This window comes from Haliotis rubra, unplaced genomic scaffold, assembly GCF_003918875.1.
Source record: "Haliotis rubra isolate DU_JTF1 unplaced genomic scaffold, ASM391887v1 Scf170, whole genome shotgun sequence".
Classification (NCBI taxonomy): Eukaryota; Metazoa; Mollusca; class Gastropoda; order Lepetellida; family Haliotidae; genus Haliotis; species Haliotis rubra.
The window spans coordinates 474,749-493,135 of record NW_025765670.1 but is presented as its reverse complement, the minus strand read 5'-3'; the positions used below and the strand labels follow the sequence as shown (position 1 = coordinate 493,135).

The following is an 18,387-nucleotide window of genomic DNA, read 5'->3' as shown; positions in this document are numbered from 1 at the left end:
GAATCGGAATCGAGTACCCGGAAATGTAAGGAATACATAGCTTCAGTCAACTTTCTGAATTTTCAATCACGATCTGACAGATATTATAACAGAAAACCTCACAGGATGGCAATGAGACATTGAAACTGATCTTAGGCTATTTGATTTACGTCTGTTTATAACTAATATAAAGAGTAACACCATTACTTACATTGTTACTTAAAACACAGAACATTTGTTAAAACCCAGAACTTTTCATTCCCGCTGTTACTGTGATTTGACTACTCACTGCTCATGCGCAGATAAATTACCGTCGTTGATAATAACCTCCATTAACTGGACAATGCCAAAAATGTGTGTTACGTTAATAATGAAAAAGACCAGTTATTCATTCAGCCAGTAGACAACTACGTTCATGTGTGATATTCTAACTGAACCTACAATGTTTTACATGCAGACTTTATGTAAACTTGCATAGAATACAATTTGATTGATGTATTTACTGACTGGAGAATTCTGTAGGAGATATACAGACAGGCAAACTGTAATGCAACTGAGTTAAGCAATATAGCAAAATGCTTGGCTCGCATCTGGGAAGACTGGTCATTTTGCTCTGTTGCGCAACTCAGTTGCATTACAGTTTCCCTATTAAATGAAAAACAAAACTACATGTATTGTTAAATCGATATTCTAAAATTGTATCTATCTTCATTGGAATAACTGTATGCTGATTATTATTTGTTAAACTATAAAATGTTTATGTTACGTGAGTTCTGCTTCTATTTCTGATCATCTTTCTTCTTATTGTAATGATAACTAGTCGAACATTGTATTTGCAAATCAGAATGTTAATTCCTTAGTTTTAATTGATATTCCCAACACATACAATCATTTAATTGCAATCTCTTTAATAGTCAATGTATTCATGTTAAACGCAAATGTAAAAGCTGTGTTTCATGAAATCGAAATAGAATAGAAACTAAAGACACAATTCAATGTACTGAGTACACGTAATCTTAAAAGCTTGATAAGCAATGAACACAAATACACAATGTAATGAACACGTTTATTGTTTAGGTTGTGTTTTAGTGCAAGATGTTTTGCATTGACCTTGTACAGCTTCCGCAGTAGATTGACATATTAGATTGAAAAACCGTATGGGTCTTCAAATTTGTAACTGTGTTAAATTATGAGATTAAGTATATCCTGATCTTGGCGTGTCAGCTTCATAAGGGATGAAGCCCAGGAGTAGCGCAAGTCCCACACCTTCACCACTTCAGTAGAATTCACCAGCAGGGTCTAACACTGATAAATCTCAAAACCATAAGCAGACTGTACTATCAATTTCAGACATGATACCACAGAGTCGGCATTTGGTTCTCTTGCCATTTGCATCAAGCTCAAAATGAGCCCAAACACTCAACTTAGCATGTGTGTCGTCCATATTGCTCTAGGTTAGAGTTACCTGCCCTTGTCATTACTGAGTTCTCTCCCTTTCCGGGTACTCGGTTCCTTGAAATAGGACTCGATTCCAGCTGTACCCGACCCGACCCGGATTCGAGTACCCGAGTATCCGTCCCAGCCCTAGAGCTACGGCCTGTTAAAGAGAGAACTATATCTTCTGTGGGAACTATTTAAAAGCTACATGACCCCGCGATCCCGGCTGCATTTCACCGATCCGCTCTCGTGTCAAAAACGTGTTCTGCCTGCGTTTTGGACGCTTTTCTAGCCCTTAAGTACACTTCAAACACCCGTAACTCCGAGAGTTAAAATGGACGCTCCAGCTGACGTCCAAAGAAACGGTACAAGTAAAGGCAGCCACGGGGAGTGTTTGGGGAAGTCTGAAGACCTTCAGTATTGCCCAGGAGGCAATCCTAGTTATTATTATTATTATCCTTTGTAAAATTTGGCGAGAACTAGACGCCATGAGCGTTCTACGGCTACCTTTATTTGATAATATCTAAATTACAAACATTTAAATTGGTATGGTTAAAGCTTTAGCCTGACAAACCCAACGTTCACGTTCAGGGTACAATGTGTAGTCCATTTCTGGTGTCGGAATGCCTCAGAATATTCCTATCGGGTTGTAAAACTCCAGTGAATCTCTTATATTAAATATGAGAGATGTGTGTTAGATGTCACAAATACATCATCTCTGGGAGATACGACCTCCACGAAACAGGTGCCCACTGCAAGCTCGTCCCTGTCCAAACAACCAACAGCACCAAGCACATACCAAAACGGTAAACCTCTAAACAGAACTATTTCAGAGATGTGTTTAACTTATTGTGTGTGCTTTCAAAAAAGTGTCATTACATGTACAATAGTTAATAGGGTATAGGTGAATAGTTATTATGTCTTTGATGGTTTACACCGCACTCAGCAACTTTCCACCTGTCTGTAAAAAATCGAATCCGGACCAAACAATCTAGTGATTGACATTATGAGTAGCTGAAGCCGAGAATCTTCACGGAGCATAGACAAAAGTTGTAAACGGCGTAAAACAATACTCTCTGAATCACTCACTGCATGTATGTGTATAGCTCATGCTTTAGCTCTTAGGTCATCACGATAGTGGGCGAGCGTCGTGTGGTATTTTTTTATAGGTAATAAATACATATTTGATTTCAGAAACCTTATCTTCAACACAAATGAATATGGAACGCACAAATGCACTCCCGAGGTAAATCTATCTGTTTGTCATCGCAGTTTCATGCAAGCAATGTACATTGTATATTTAAAAGGCTTGATATTTTTCAATGCAAAATGGATCATGTTTACATCAAGTGCAAATTCTGATACTGTAAACTCCATATGAAACGGAAAAAGTGAAATCTGAATGAACATGCTCTTATTCGATATCTTTGTGCTGAGTCTATATATCCATTCGTAACTACTCGTGTCATTCCGGCAAGCCGGATGGCGTCTCGTACCCCTCTCGTGGCCATGTTTACGACTGGGCCGTGTCTAAGCGCAAACGGGCATGGAGATTAAAAAAAGTCTAGTACTATTGCCAAGGAAAGATAACTCTGAATTTCCAAACATGGTTCCTAGAATATCCCATATCCCGTGGGCAAAACAGCGATACAGTCATTCCCTTTGTAAATATTTCAGTGTTTAAAGTTTCTGATCCTTTAGCTCAAAGTTTCTGTTTAAATTGTGCTTTGCATAGTTTAGCGAAGTTTCAAACTTCAACGGTGCCGCCATTTTCATGCTTCGAATTGCGTTTTACTACGCGCGATTTGATTGGTTTGCCACGATTCTTGGCAATAATGGCGTACGATAGGGGTACGAGTCTTCTTATAGGTCACGGAAAGAGGCGAGTAGTTACGAATGTCTTTATATCCTACAGAATGTTTCTGGTTTATTTCCACCAATCAAAATGCTTCTACTATTTTTGTACAGCCAGCAAGCCCTTGCTTCACTAATGAAGCATCACGCAACGGGAAGTGAAGGTTTGTACCGACATTGATAAACAAATGGATAAAATATATGAGATGAAACCAGGATAGATGATGTTCAAAGGATATTGTATACTGTTATGGGCAACAGATAGTCTAGGAGTAGCTAAGTGGTTAAAGCGTCCGCTCGTCACGCTGAAAGCACGGGTTCGATTCCCCACATGGGTAGAATGTGTGAAACCAATTTCTGGTGTTTCCCGTGATATTGCTGGAATATTGCTAAAAACGGCGTAAAATCACACTCACTCACACACATGCACACCTTAACACTTGGTGAGTAATGCCATATTACAAACGGGACACGGGGCAAGTTTCCAATATGAAGGCCTATTCGATTATGCTAAACCGGTTTTGGTTTCTGGAAAACCGGGCACTCGATTATGTCGAAACCAAAAATTGGGTTCTGAAACTTCGAAACCATCTCCGAGGCAGGTTTCGCAGTTTAGTTTCGCGTTCCCTCGCAACAAACATGGCGGAAACGAAGTTCAGCTGATCTTGGTGGCAAAATAGAGCAGCAGTTTCTGTAACCAAAACAATGATAAAAATCAACTGAGAACTATGAAAATATTATTTAAAACCCCAGTCTATTGAACATGGCTATTTTATGTAACTTGTATCCATATAATTGTTTGTAACAGTATAATTACATATACGCAAATATTTACCTCCAAAAGCATCTCATCTCTTTATTATTTGTTCATTCCCTGATAAAATGACAAAAAATATTACCTTCGGCAATGCTGTCATCCAATTCCTTCCACATATATAAATTTAGTAGCTGAGACATTTTTTTGTATCCAGTTTGAAACCGTATGGTGAAACCATCCACTCGTTTATAAAACTAGAAACTAGTTTCACTATGAAACCATGTATCCCAAACTGGACACTCGTTTATAACAGGAGAAACCAGTTTCAGAAACCAAAACCAGTTTCGCAATAATCGAACAGGCCCTTAATCATTACTTGGTAAGTGTCAAAGGTCAAGGACACCATTCGCGTCAAAGAAAACATCTGCGTGCGAAATGAGTGCGTGAATATGGTTTCATGCCGCTTTTAGCAATATTCCAGCAATATCACAGCACCGGACAGCAGAAATGGGCTTCACACATTGTACCAATGCGAGGAATCGAACCCGGGTCTTTGGTGTGACGAGCGAACGCTTTAACCATTAGGCCACCTCTCTGGTCGAAATGAGAGCTGGGACGTTAACGTATTGGGACGTTTAACGTTTATGCCTGCAATTGCATATACAATATGCTTCATCGGCGTAAAACCATGCTCTCTCAGAGTAAATTTTCTTGTAAATATAAGCGACGAAATCAAAATCCTTTCCACATTCATAAGAAAATCTCTGCTAAAAGCATAGTCGATTGAACAATTGTGACTATATCACGAGCATATATATTAGTTAAGTTTCACGACAGACACACAGGTTAAATATATCTTTTTAAATATAAGTTTAACTCGTAGACGGCTCATTTGTTAGGTAAATGATCCTTTCGAAGAGATAACTTTTTTTTCAACCCTGGTCGTTCGTCACAAAAGAAACTTTTTGAAAGTGTTGGAAATACTCATCAAATATTGTCTATGATGTTTAATGCAGACCTCAAAATCAAGTGATATTTGCATTTTCTCATGAACAATTCTTATACAATGTGCGTTCATATATATGTTTACGCATTGTGTGTCAATTATTTACATCATTGATCATGTAGCTTATATTGCAACACAGCTCCCAAACTTTCCGACAATAAATTACTTTAAAGAAATTATGTAACATGTATTTTTATGTTGATAAGTTGCCAGATCATCACGCGGACGAGTCTCAGAAGACGAAGCGTTGATGATAAAGGTAGACAGCTCCCCCGGATCCTGTGTTGCTAAGGAGATTCACGTCCATCACCATGAAGGTAAAGTATTCAGACCTGAAAAATGAGTGAGTGAGTGAGAAAGTATGGTAATACGCCGCCTTTCGAATATTCCAGCAATATCACGGCGGGGGGCACCAGAAAAGGGCATCACGCAATGTACCCATATGGAGAATCGAGCCTGGGTCTTCGGCGTGACGCTTTAACCACTAGTCTACCCTCGCCCCTCAGCATTGAAAAAGGAGACTTTGAGTATTCTCATTACATTATGATCTCATACCAGAAGGTGAATATATTGTTATCCCTTAAGTTACCATATTCATATTTATAAATCATATTGTTTCAGGCCTTGTTTCATCACTCAGCTCATTAGGACAGTGATTTCTGTAAAAAAGCAAACGCGAGAGTAACCTTGATTGTATGAAACGTAGTTGGTTGTTGTTTAACGCCGCACTCAGCAATATTCCAGCTATATGGCGGCGGTCTGTAAATAATCGAGTCTGGACCACACAACCCAGCAAGCATCGATGCATTATCATCGATCCACACAATTTGGGTACAATGAAATTGTCAACCAAGTCACCAATCCCATTAGTCGCCTTCTACGACAAGCATGGGTTGCTGAAAACCAATTCTAACCCGGATCTTCACGGGTTCTATGAAGTGTCGTAAAATCCATCCTTTTCTATTGCAGTGGACAATACAATCCTTGACAACATGAAAGGTAACTTTTATCATATATCAAACTATATGATAACCCGATAATTAAGATAAAAAAGGACGCTTCTATCAAATATGACAGCCACTTTATCATGGCAAGTGGATTTAGTTTGAGCCGTTTATTACAAAATCAGGTTGTGAGCATATTTATATATCAGAACACCAGGGAGAGCTGATATTGATGTGGGATTGTCATCACTGCCAGGTTCATATTCGTTAGAGACGCTAATCCACTCTCGTACACCTGTAATACTGCTGAAACAAATTATACTCATGACATAATCACAATTGTAAAGTCGACTCTGCTTTTACCAGAGATTTCTTATGGATGTGGAAAGGGTTTTGCCGCTTCTATCAACATTGTATGTTGTGTGGTATAAATATTACATAATATATCTAAAAAGAATCTTTGTTATCATAACAATGTGCTTCAAATTAAAATATATTACGTTGGGTTCCTCGCTCATCCGACTGCCCACAATCAAAAGCCAGTAAAGAGAAAACACTCCACATAATATTCAGCCAAGTTAAATGCATAGGCCCTCGTGTCTTTGCGAGGATTAAAGTTTAAATTTGTTTTAGATGGACCCCCACTCGAAATGTTTCACAGTACAATACATCATGATGTATTGTACCGTGAGGCGTTTCGAGTCGGGGATCATCTCAACAAACAACAAGAATTGAACTTTAATCTTCGCAAAGACTCGATGGCCTGTGGTTTAATGTACCTGGTGTGCTTCGATGTCCCATCAATTTTAGGTGACTTTCCTTTACAGCTCGATCGAAATCCACCCTGAAAGATTTCAACCATGCAACGTTTCATCCTACAAAATCTGTACAAGCTGCAAGAGAACACCTTCACTATGGCTACGTATGCTTGGAGGGCAAACCCAAATCAGGAAAGTCATCCATTGGCCTGTATCTACTGGCTACTTTTGGAGATAAGAATTACACACCACTCATACTCAACAACCCTGAAGAATATTCACATATTTCTCAGAAAGAAAAAATGGTGGTTTTAATCGATGACATTTTTGGATCAAGGGTGTTTATGCCAGAGATGGTGATTCGCTGGAATAAAGTTCTTCAAAATATGCTTCATGCTAAAAGCACCGGTAGGATATATCTGATTGTGACAAGTGAAAATGGTTTCCTTGACAGAAGTCATGCCTTAGTTAGTTTTGACGACTTTTTGGACAAGACTCACAGAGTGCAACTACAAAATCCTGATCTGTTGTTGAGGGACTATGAAAAATTTGCTATTCTTGAGAAGTTAGCTTCTTTCAAACGACTGACACAAGATTGTAGAATACTGGCTTCTGTTGTCAATGCAAGCAATCACCCCTGGTTTTTTGACTGCTGTAAATATTTATCAAAGAAAAAACTACCATTGAAAGAATGGGCAATGTTCTTCAGACATCCACTGGCAGTTCTCTGTGAACACATAGCTAAGCTTGATCCAATCAAGACTGCTCTGCTGATCTTGATAATGAAATACAGTCACATTTTGGACTCAGACTTCTCATCACCGAGTGATGGGCAAATAGATTTAACAGCTTCATTTGATATCCTCTCTAGAATCCTGGACCTGCCCCGTGGGTCTGAGCTGAAGGACATGCGAAATGCAGCCCAATCTTTGAATGGTGACTTGGTCGTGTATCGCGAAAAACATTATTGTTTTGCTCATGATGCAGTTCGAGATGCTGTATGTTTCACCTTCTCAAAGATCGCCCCTGTATACTTCATACAATGGTGTCCATTAGGCTATTTGATTTGTCATACTGTAACAGAAGCCACTGAAAGTCAAGGAGCTCATTCAGTGAAGATTGACAGTAATTTGTTTCAGAACCTGAAAGACAGAATAGTCCAGGACTTTACAAAAGATCTTATAGAGCATGACGTTTTCAAAGATGAGACGTTTGTGTGTCTGTTCTTCCAAGACAATCCAATATTGGATGATGTAGAAACAATCAATGCAATGGCGTCCTCATGTGCTAAACATGGTCATGCGTTTTCTCTCACTCAAATTCTTCTCTTTATGGCAGGGTTTGAAGAACTTGAACACATCAAGCATGAAGCTTTAGAAACAGCATGTTCATTTCAACAGGCATCAGTGGCTGATATCCTTTTGGACGCTAATACTAAACCATGTGATGTTTGTTTTATGAAAGCATGTGATGGACAGATGTTAAGCGTTGTCAAACGTTGTTTGAGCACAGGACCCCTTTCTTGGTCCAAAAATGTGGTAGCATTAGTAAATGCTCTCAGAAACACCAACTGTGTCACAGATATCACTGCAGTGTCACAAAATGTCACAAACTGGAATGTTGAAGGCACAGCGCTTGTCATGATGACAACTGTGTGTGAAACTGGAAACTGGGAATTGTATCATGTCATCAACGAAAGCCATATAGATGGCACCCTTGCCTGCCGTGATCTTTTGCCTCATGCAATCTGGGGAGGTAATCTTCTCATAGTCTGTGACTTGATTAGGAAGGATCCCAATATTCTGACTGTGGACAATGGTGAGTCTGCTTTCTTCATGGCATGTCGTTGCAACAAAGTGGAACTTGTGAGATTGATTTGGGATGAATATACGGTCACATCTAGGAGCCAAATCTATGAAGAGGGCAGTTCTTCTTTGAGGGCTTTACAGATCGCTGTTTTAGCCAGCTCTGAAGACTTGGACTTGCTGAAGTGGCTGCTCAGTGAAGGTTTCCCAGTCAATGCATGTGGAGGTTCATCCAGAACTCCACTGCACACAGCCTGCAGTGAAGGAACTGTTGGAGTCGTTAGGTTTCTCTTGGACAGACAGGCAGACGTATCAGCTGTTGATGAGGATGGAAATACGATGTTGCATCTTGCGTGTGGAAGGGATGACACAAGCAAAGACATTATCAGACTTCTCATTGAAAGTGGGGCCAACATTTCATCTTTAAACAAGGAGAACAAAACACCTTTACATGTCTTGTGTGAAAAACGTCATGATTCACGATCAGTGGTAATCAGTGATCTCTTGGAATGCGAGGCCCCCGTCAATTCTTTGGACATGCATGGACGCACGCCCTTGTATCTCTTACTGGACGGAGGATTCTGCTTGGAGGAGGTAGAACTCCTGATAGACAATGGAACCAAGGTGGGATTGAAAGATCATTTTGAAGAAACAGCAATTCATGTTGCCTGTAGAAGTTCTAACTGTACTGCAGTAAAGATGATACTAGCGAATGGCGGAGTTTTGCAGGCTAGAGATCAGCATGGCTTGTCTTGTCTTCATCATGCAGTGTCCGTTATGAACAATGGGGATGTAGTGAAATACCTCCTTCAGCATGGCCTACAGGTAAATACAGTTGACACTAATGGTAACACCCCCCTACACTCAGCAGTTCAAGTTCCGTTCAACGAAATGGTGGTGGAATTATTGGTGGCGATGGGAGCAGATTCAACACTGACAAACCAAGAAGGTTATGCTCCTCTTCATCTTGTGTGCATGGACTCCCTTGCTCACAGTCTGGAGTATGTGAGTGTTCTCAAGACCAAAAACCGCTTACATACAGCAAAGGAGAGTAATACCCCACTGCATCTGGCTTCTATGTCATTTGGTGAATCTGCCCCGAGTGTTGTTAAAGAACTGCTGGATTCAGATGCTAATGTTTCAGAGAGGAACGCATCTGGCAAGACTGCTCTACATATTGCTTGTGAAAGGTCCGATGGACCAGGTTGCTCTGTGGCAGAGGCATTATGCGCCAAGAATGCTGAATTAGACTCCCAAGACATTGGAGGGGACACACCACTTCATCTGGCTTGTCTATCAGAAGGAGATAGCCGACTTCGCATGATTGAGTTTTTGATCAACCAAGGTGCAAAAGTCAACATTGGGAATGGCCAACACCTTTCACCTATTGACATCATAGAAGATCGGAATGATAAAAGAGAAATCTTGATGCTAATGACCGACAGCATGTTGAATCAGGCTTGTCTTGGGAACGGCAGGTACACAATGGAGGAAGTAGAAGATGCGCTATCAAAGGAAACTGACTTATCACTACTTGACAAAGAACTAAGACCAGTACTGCACAGAATATGCAGTTTCAACGGACAACACAGCCCTACCATTATTAGTATGCTTCTTCAGCAAGGAGCTGATATAGCTGCAAAAGCAAAAGATGGCATAACAGCTCTTCACTCAGCATGCATGGCCATTGGTCCCTTTACAGAACTGGTTCTGGAGACTCTTATCCGTTCCGGAGGGGACGTAAATGAAAGAGATGACCAAGGACAAACAGCTTTTCACAAAGCTTGTACACTACAGGACGTCCACACAGAGAATGTGCTTGGGAAGCTGCAACAGTATGGCATTGATGTGAACATGCCAGATGGACATGGTAATACCCCTCTACACTTGGTTTGTAGTTCTACTGGAGGACACATCCGGCATCGTATCCAGTGGCTTCTAGAACAAGGTGCTGACTGGCAATACCAGAACCATGATGGACATACACCCTACGACATAGCAAACGATGAGATTAGAACAGTATTAATGAATCTGGTCTTGCTGAAGTACTGTGAAACATCTGCTTTCTTTGAAACTGATGTGATTGCTGGAATTGTACAGAAAGGGGCAGACGTAAACTGCCAAAACAATGACGGTGACACCATTCTACATGTGGTTACTCAAAATCATGGAGAGTTTGCATTTGAACATATTTCGCTAATGCTGTCACTTGGGTCTGACAAAGGATTACTAAATAGTGCTGGAATGACAGCATATGAAGTGGGTATAGATGTGGGGATTGATGAAGACGCCTTGCAACTGCTTTGTCCTGATGAACAGGATTGTTCGGGCCCTAATGAAGAAGGTGCTTGTGGTGGATCAGAAGAGTCAAAGAAAGTGGATGTTGACCATTTAGAAAAATTAAAAAGCACAGCTATGAACTTTAGAGATTTATTGGGAGAACCACGCACAGCTCGGTTAGTTGAGTGCACTGCTGACATGCTCGGATCGGCGGCGTCATTCGTTTCCAAATGGGTGAAAAAATCTTAAGCAGGCATTTAACCGATCGCCATGCAGATATTAGAGAGGACTGCATCCATACAACAACAAAACTATGATATGTTTCTGAATTGAAATACCGATACGCCTTTTCATTTTTCATTCCCTAATCTTCTTGTGCATGGGAATGCGATTGTGTTGATTAAGATGACATATTTGTCATCTCATCTTGAAACTCAATGAGAACTCCAAGTTTACATACCCTCGAAGATAAAGACAAAGTCAACAAGTGTTCAAGAGATACCTTGCGAATAATTTGATTTATTGACAAACATTTCAGACAGATTTCAGCGGGGTAAGTGAACTCTTCTAGACGATTGTAAGGAATCATCATAATTTTGTTGGAATGAAATCTGAATTTAGAAGTTTCGCAATCTACTGAAAAGTTGACAGATACAAACTTCCTAATATAAAACATCAACGCTGGAGTTCAACCATTCTCGATCAGCCACAGGAAAAGATTTTATCAGGCATTAACCACAAAGCAGTTGTGAAACGTATACGAATGGATCACTGAAAACAGTTGATGATGTAGTGAATGATATCAGTTTTACAAAAGAGAAGTGAGGAATGATGAGCTAGCAACATTCCTCCTGATTCTAAAGGTCACAAGCTTGGTAATACAGTCGTGCCCCGTTTATCCGGACACGCGTGGTTTTCTTGAAATTGTCCGGATAAACGAATTTCCGAAGCTGTCTGTGCTAGTCACGATTATTTTCAGACTAATTTTCAGACTATTTACCAGCTGATGTAGCTGGGATGCTGTTGTCATACAAAAATATCTTCACCCTTTTAATGATGTTTTCATTATGAGCAGAACAGCTCATGCTTTGCAGATATTTACAGCTGTTATTTGTATACAATTTGTATTGACTGTCGTTGTTTCTTAAACACATGATCGCGCTTGTCTGTCGTATCTATTTGTTATTGTATTTTGTTTTGTCTTGAAATAAGTTTGCTGTTTATATCTTCAAGTTACCTTATGTAATTGAGACACAGTTATATCCGGTGGTCCGTCGTCAACTTTTATGTTACCTTATGTAATTGAGACACAGTTATATCCGGTGGTCCGTCGTCAACTTTTGTTTATTTATGCAGGATACGGCTTTTCGCGAACCTCTGGTATCATCACCATGTCATTTTCCTTTGAAAGGGTGTACGTCAAATCTGCGCCCTCAGGAAATATGGAATTTGCAAGGGTCTTACAGTTCCGTACACCTTTCAAAACACCGTGTGACAAATTTATTACCCCTAAGATATCTTTTATTGAACGTATCTTTAAAAAACCATCATTCAATCCTCGGCAGAATGAGACGCAAAACAAGTGAAATACAGAAACTTTTATGTTTTTAATATTTGTATTAACACAAACAACTAAGAAGTTATGGCAACAGCTTTTATTACACTGTTTATGCTCATAATCGTATACGCCAACTCTAAAATTTCGAAGCGATCAGCCGTTTGGCAGCCACATTGCATCTGAGGTCAAGGTCATTCGTACAACCTGTGTAGTGTGTCACGTGACAGATTTGACGGGGTGTACGGTTCGTACACCCTGGCAAATCCGCCTACATGGATTCGTATATTTTGCTATTGACCAATCAGTATCTGACAACAATATCTTAAGCTTAATAGATATTTGTATTCTTTTAAGAGAGAAACATATGATGGACTGTTTATAGAAATTTGTTATGATTATGATAACCTTTTAGTTTTCTTTGAAAAGGGTATGCATCTTGATGTTTGGATGTGTTATACATCCAATCTTCTCTATATTGTAATATTTTACATAGGGTTATACATTTCGAAAAGGATAGAAAGTTGACATAAATTGGGAAAGCCAAATAGATAACAGATGAATATTTGAAAAGAATCAAAAGTGAACCTATTCAGATAAAAATACCATGCATACCTTGCAATGTCTTATTTGTATTTAACAACGTAACAACTACAATTCATGCCCTCATAATTCTGCCATTCGTAATCATTATGATTTATCTTGCCTCGCACATAATGTCATTTTTCAGGGCCTCATATTGATTTCTTGATGTTTGTTTATGTTCTTCTCGCCCTTCGGGCTCAGGGAACATAAACAAACATTGAGGGTACATCAGCCCATGTTCTCCTCGTGACCAGTGAACAACTTATAATATGACACCGCGTTTTAAAAAATCTTGGAATAATTAAATCAGGATTAACGTTTGCTGTAAGGGAACAAATAGTCGGTGGGTGGCAGGCAAGACTTAGTGGTGATTGTTCAAGCCAAGTGTTTTGATTACAATATTGTGAGTGAGTGAGATGGTTTTACTCCAAAATTTGGCCCATGTGAATTGAGACTGGAATGTATTCATACAGTAGTTAATAAAATATGCTATATTGTATAAAACGGAAAATGTTTGACTTCTTCAAAAACTGAATCATTCTGTGAAAATTATGTATTAATGTAACACAGGTAGCAATATTGAATAAAACGGAAATGTTTTACTTTCAAAAAAACTGAATCATGCTGTGAAAATTATGTAATAATGTAACACAGGTAGCAAACATGTGTTCTTGATGGTAGTAATAAAACTATCCCAACAAATACATTCGATCCTCAGTAAGACTAATTATTTGGGCAGGTGTACATTTGACCTTCCTTTCACCTGTATCAGATCTACTCATTCTCTTCCCACAGAGGTGGGAAGAGAACGCAGACCTGCTTGTGTGGGCCACTTTCTGCTATTTCATGTCCAGTGTACCTGTAGATGCAATCTTTGAAAAGTGAAGCTTGGATGTATGATTTGTTGTTATATTTATATTTCATAAACTGTATTAGCAGATACTACCAGTTCTCTGTGCATAGGGCTGGTGCCTTTTGTCTAGATAAAGACTGAGTCAAACGATTGGTTGGCTGGTTGGTTGGTTGTTTAACGCCGCACTCAAACAAACCAACAAACAGTCGGTTCCAAATTATAGAGTTCGCCATCAGATGTACATAGAATATCGCTTGAATGTACCATCTATTCGATTCCAATTGGTCAGTCGTATGTTTCAAATAACAGCAACGCATCCTATCGACATAACCGCCCGTGAAATACTCCATGCCGTGCGCTGTGACAACTCAATCTACTGTAAGATTCTCATGAGTGAGTACATTGGCTTTCAGACACGGATTCGATTCCCAACGTGGGTACAGTATGTGAAGCCCATATCTATCTGTGTTCCCCGCAGTGAGATTGCTGAAATATTTCTAAAAGCGGCGTCAAACCATACTCACTCACACACAGGTTTTCAAGTCAGGTTTATTTTCTACAACATATATGCAATGACGCCCCGCAACTGGACAAGCCAGTGAGACTGGCGAGATCATTGTCAAGGTGTATTGCTGTCGAACAGGACACATGTGAGCTATCGTCATGGAAACGAGCTAAATGTTGTCATTTGGAACATCAATATCAACAACAGCAGTGAAAATGGCGGCTGAATCACAATTGATGCACCCTACAGTCACCACGCCAGTGTTGAATCGTGAAGGCTGACATATGCAGTCAGTGAGACATCCCTATCAGGTGGCCAGTCGACTCTAGGATTTGTAAAAAACGTGTGTGTGTGTGTGCTTGTTGAGTGTAGTGTGGTATGTGAGTGTTGCGTGGCGCATGCTCTAAAATTAAGATAAACTAAATGCTTATCTATTCAAAACTTATTTACATGGCAACAATCGTATTAGGTTCCGTCGAAAAATTTAATTCTGTTTCAGAAACCGTGGCTTTTCATAATATGAACGAAAAATATAGGGAGATTAATATATATCAATGCACCAATGATGTCTCTCTCCAAAAGAGACCCGTGACGATCCGGGCTAGAATTGATCTTCAGTAACCCATGCTTGTCGTAAGAGGCTGTTGATCACTGGATTGTCTTGGTCCAGGCCTCGATTATTTACAGACCGCTGCCATATGAGCTGGAATATTGCTGAGCGTGGCGTAAAACTAAATTCACTGATTCTCCAAAGAACAAACCGTGGCGTCAAATGGAATGGTGTCAGGGTGCCCGAAGTAAGTTCATTAATTTTTGGGAATGGCTTTGTTCGCCGTCAATAACGGCTCAACATTAATCAAAATACACTCACACTGTCAGGTAAGGACTCACACGTGGGTAAGGACTCATTAAAATACAAATGTATTGGACAGGGACATCCATATCGCTGTTACTTCCTACTGACGTGGGGCGGTGGGGTAGCCTAATGGTTAATGCGTCTGCTCGTCACGCTGAAGATCCGGTTCTGATTCCCGACATGGGTACATTGTGTAGAAGCTCGATTTCTGGTGACCCGCCGTGATGTTGCTGTAATATTGCTAAAAGCGGCGTAAACCAAACTCACTCAGTCATTTCTGGTGTCCACTGCCGTGACGTTTGGCGAATATTGCTGAAAGCGGCGTAAAACTAAATTCACTCACTGACTCAAAACGGCTTTCCCAGCCAGCGGAAGAAATAACTATTATGGAAGGGCATATCACTGGACCAGACATTCCAGTGATTAACACCATGGAGACACATCGATCTACGCAAAATGGGATACGATGACATGATGTGTTATACTTGATGGTCATAATGGTCATAATATACGGGAACCCTGAGAGAAAAATCAAACTTAAAACCTTACTTCTAGCATATTTAATGAATGTTTAAATGCTAACGGATGTATTTATCCCCGATCTGTTGTTGTCTAATATGCACCATGTTGAATAAATATATAGTTGTTGTATACCAAATTCCGTTTGGTGTAAAAGGGGAAAATAGGTCTTACAGTTACATGATGTCATCACTGAACATCTGTCGATTTTGCTGTATCCACTGTAAACAATGGTCACCGGAAGTTACGAGCCAGAAACACACCAGACAGCCTTGAACTTGGGGGTCAAATCAAGGAAGGCTGGTGTCAATACCATGGAGTAGATTGTGGACCAACAAAATTTTGCAATAAAGTTACAATGTCTTACCTTTCATTTAAGCTATCACAAGTCACCCTGAAAAAATCAGCACAAGCAGAACAGCCCATTTAAACAAGGGCACTATATTCTCATATTTTACTTCCGGGTCATGGTAAAGTTAAGGGGGTAACTGTGGTCTGAGGCCTATCAGGACACCAAAGTCTGCAAATTAAATAAAACTTCATCAATACTAAGCCCAGACACTATGTAAGGCTCACAGAAAAATTTGAAAGCCCTAACTCATACACAACTTGACTTTTACTCCATGCTGTATCTCTGGCATTTGAGTGTTAATTTTGGGCATGAATTAATTTCAAACACAATTCTAATTTGTCTATAACTCCATAACCAGGTGGAAATTGACAAAACATCAAGTGTTCCTCTTTTTGTATTGCATGTGCTATCAAAGGACAATGGTTTCAGTCCATTATAGCATTTTTTCATTTTTTCTCTATTTTTATATACATACATGCATTTTTATACTAAAATAATTCCATTAAAGTTCATATTTTTCAACAAAAATGAAAAATTGAAACTGTTAAATTTTATTCATTAGAAAGCCCTATCTTTCCTCGTTAAATTGATTGGCTGCACAAGTAGCTGAGTACAGCCAAATCAAGTGCAGCGAAGTCAACAAGTGTCCACCTCACCTGACACCTGGCCAATACGCGACAAAGTGTCAGTAGGTGTGTATGGCTCAACTGCGATTTACACTCATTGGCACAAGACATGTGTATGTCTTGAGTTTCCAATACATTTTCTAATACATATACCTGCTTGTCGAGTACCGAGTGACAACACAATAGAGATGGGATATATAGTAGTACATGCTGTGCTCAGGAGCTCATTAGTTCTATTCGACACAATCACGATGAAAGGCGACCGCAAGAGAATCAAGTCACAGTTCAGCAAAGGCCATACTCCCTGGAACAAGGTCTCACCCTTGAATCGGAAGAGTCGGAAAGTGCCTCTCCACCCCAGATACCCAGGACAGTCACTAGGTTGGAGTGCAGAAGACTTCTCCCTGGTCACCAAGTCAACACCTGGCTGGCGATGGCATCACTCTACTTCAGTGAGGCTGCTGCACCCGTCCCACTTCAACGGAAAAAGCATGACCTGAAACAAAAGAGTCAAGCAAAGATGACTTGGAGGGTATGCGACTAGTTCGACAATGAAAAGGTGGCCGAAGCATGGAACACAGCTCTGACGGACTGCATCGGTCAACATCCAGTGATCGTGACGACCCTCAGCTGCAGATAGATAGCCAAGGAGAGAAAATGGGAGCATGCTGGAAAATAATACCTACCGAAATGTGTCACATGTGACTTTGTAGGCACCTGAAAATGAAGTTATACAAAGAAATCGAGACAACGGTAACCTGGGCCAAACCCAGCAGCACCCAACGTGGGACTTGCCTTGGGTCTACAGGACACACCTATAGGAAATACGAGAGCAGAGGTTACTGATGGCCAACATGGACATTCCACCCCCATGCAGGAGCAGTATGCAGAGGACTCCAAATCAACAAGGTGGCTAAGGCTGTAACTGAACTTAACACTAAGGATATGGCAGAAAAGGTGGAGTTAGTGAAGGAAGTTAATCGAAAGAGGGGTAATTGAGCCGTGTGGAGATGAACGCATTGCCCATGGATGGCCGATACAACTCGACTGACAATAGCAAGCAGGAAGAAGCCAGGGCAGAATGCATCACAAGCAATCGGCATCTCGCCTGCGAAACTGTTACTGAAAAAGAAGTTCATCGTCGGTGCGTCATTCCAGAATAAGCTCTGCTGGACTGGTGCCTGGCTGAAAAAGGAAAAGGCATGGATGTGAAATGTCCAGGGGGCACCCAGACTGTACGCAAGTGAACATGTCGGCTTTCACTCCATTCTCTCGAGTTCAAAATGGGGAGGACATTGGTAATCAAAGCTCGCACTACATGGTGTACCTCATAAAGTATGCCACAACTGATGGGGATTCGAGAGTCTGCAGATGGAGTAGACAAAGCTCCTCAAAGTGTTGGACCCAATGTGGAAGGTGCAAGGGCTGGCTGACCCAACCCACTTCTGGCTCCAGGGACGGTTCCGACAATGTTACAAGAGCTGATTTTAAGCCAGATATGTTCCCCGCACTACTCGTACACATAAAATGGAAGCAAAAGAAGGTGCTGGTTTCAGGGATGTCCAAAAGCACCGGTGCAGCCTGATACTTCAAAAGAACTCATGAAAGATCATGCAGGTGACATGAAAACACTTCGTAGTATCTTACCAAGAGTGCTCGAAGCAGCCCTCAGGAGTGCTACAGCGGCGACTGCTCCAGGTGTACTTTGGTACCTGA

At 40.5% G+C, this 18,387-nt stretch overlaps 1 protein-coding gene across 1 annotated transcript; it reads left to right on the top strand.

Moving 5' to 3' along the window:
• Positions 1 to 2,620: 2,620 nt before the first annotated feature.
• On the top strand, positions 2,621 to 11,709 carry LOC124272501. Its single transcript, XM_046707699.1, has 5 exons — positions 2,621 to 2,662; positions 3,385 to 3,434; positions 5,240 to 5,350; positions 6,003 to 6,032; positions 6,805 to 11,709. The coding sequence occupies exons 1-5, from the start codon at positions 2,631 to 2,633 to the stop codon at positions 11,067 to 11,069; spliced, it is 4,488 nt and encodes a 1,495-aa protein (XP_046563655.1). The 5' UTR covers positions 2,621 to 2,630; the 3' UTR covers positions 11,070 to 11,709.
• The last annotated feature ends 6,678 nt before the right edge of the window (positions 11,710 to 18,387 follow it).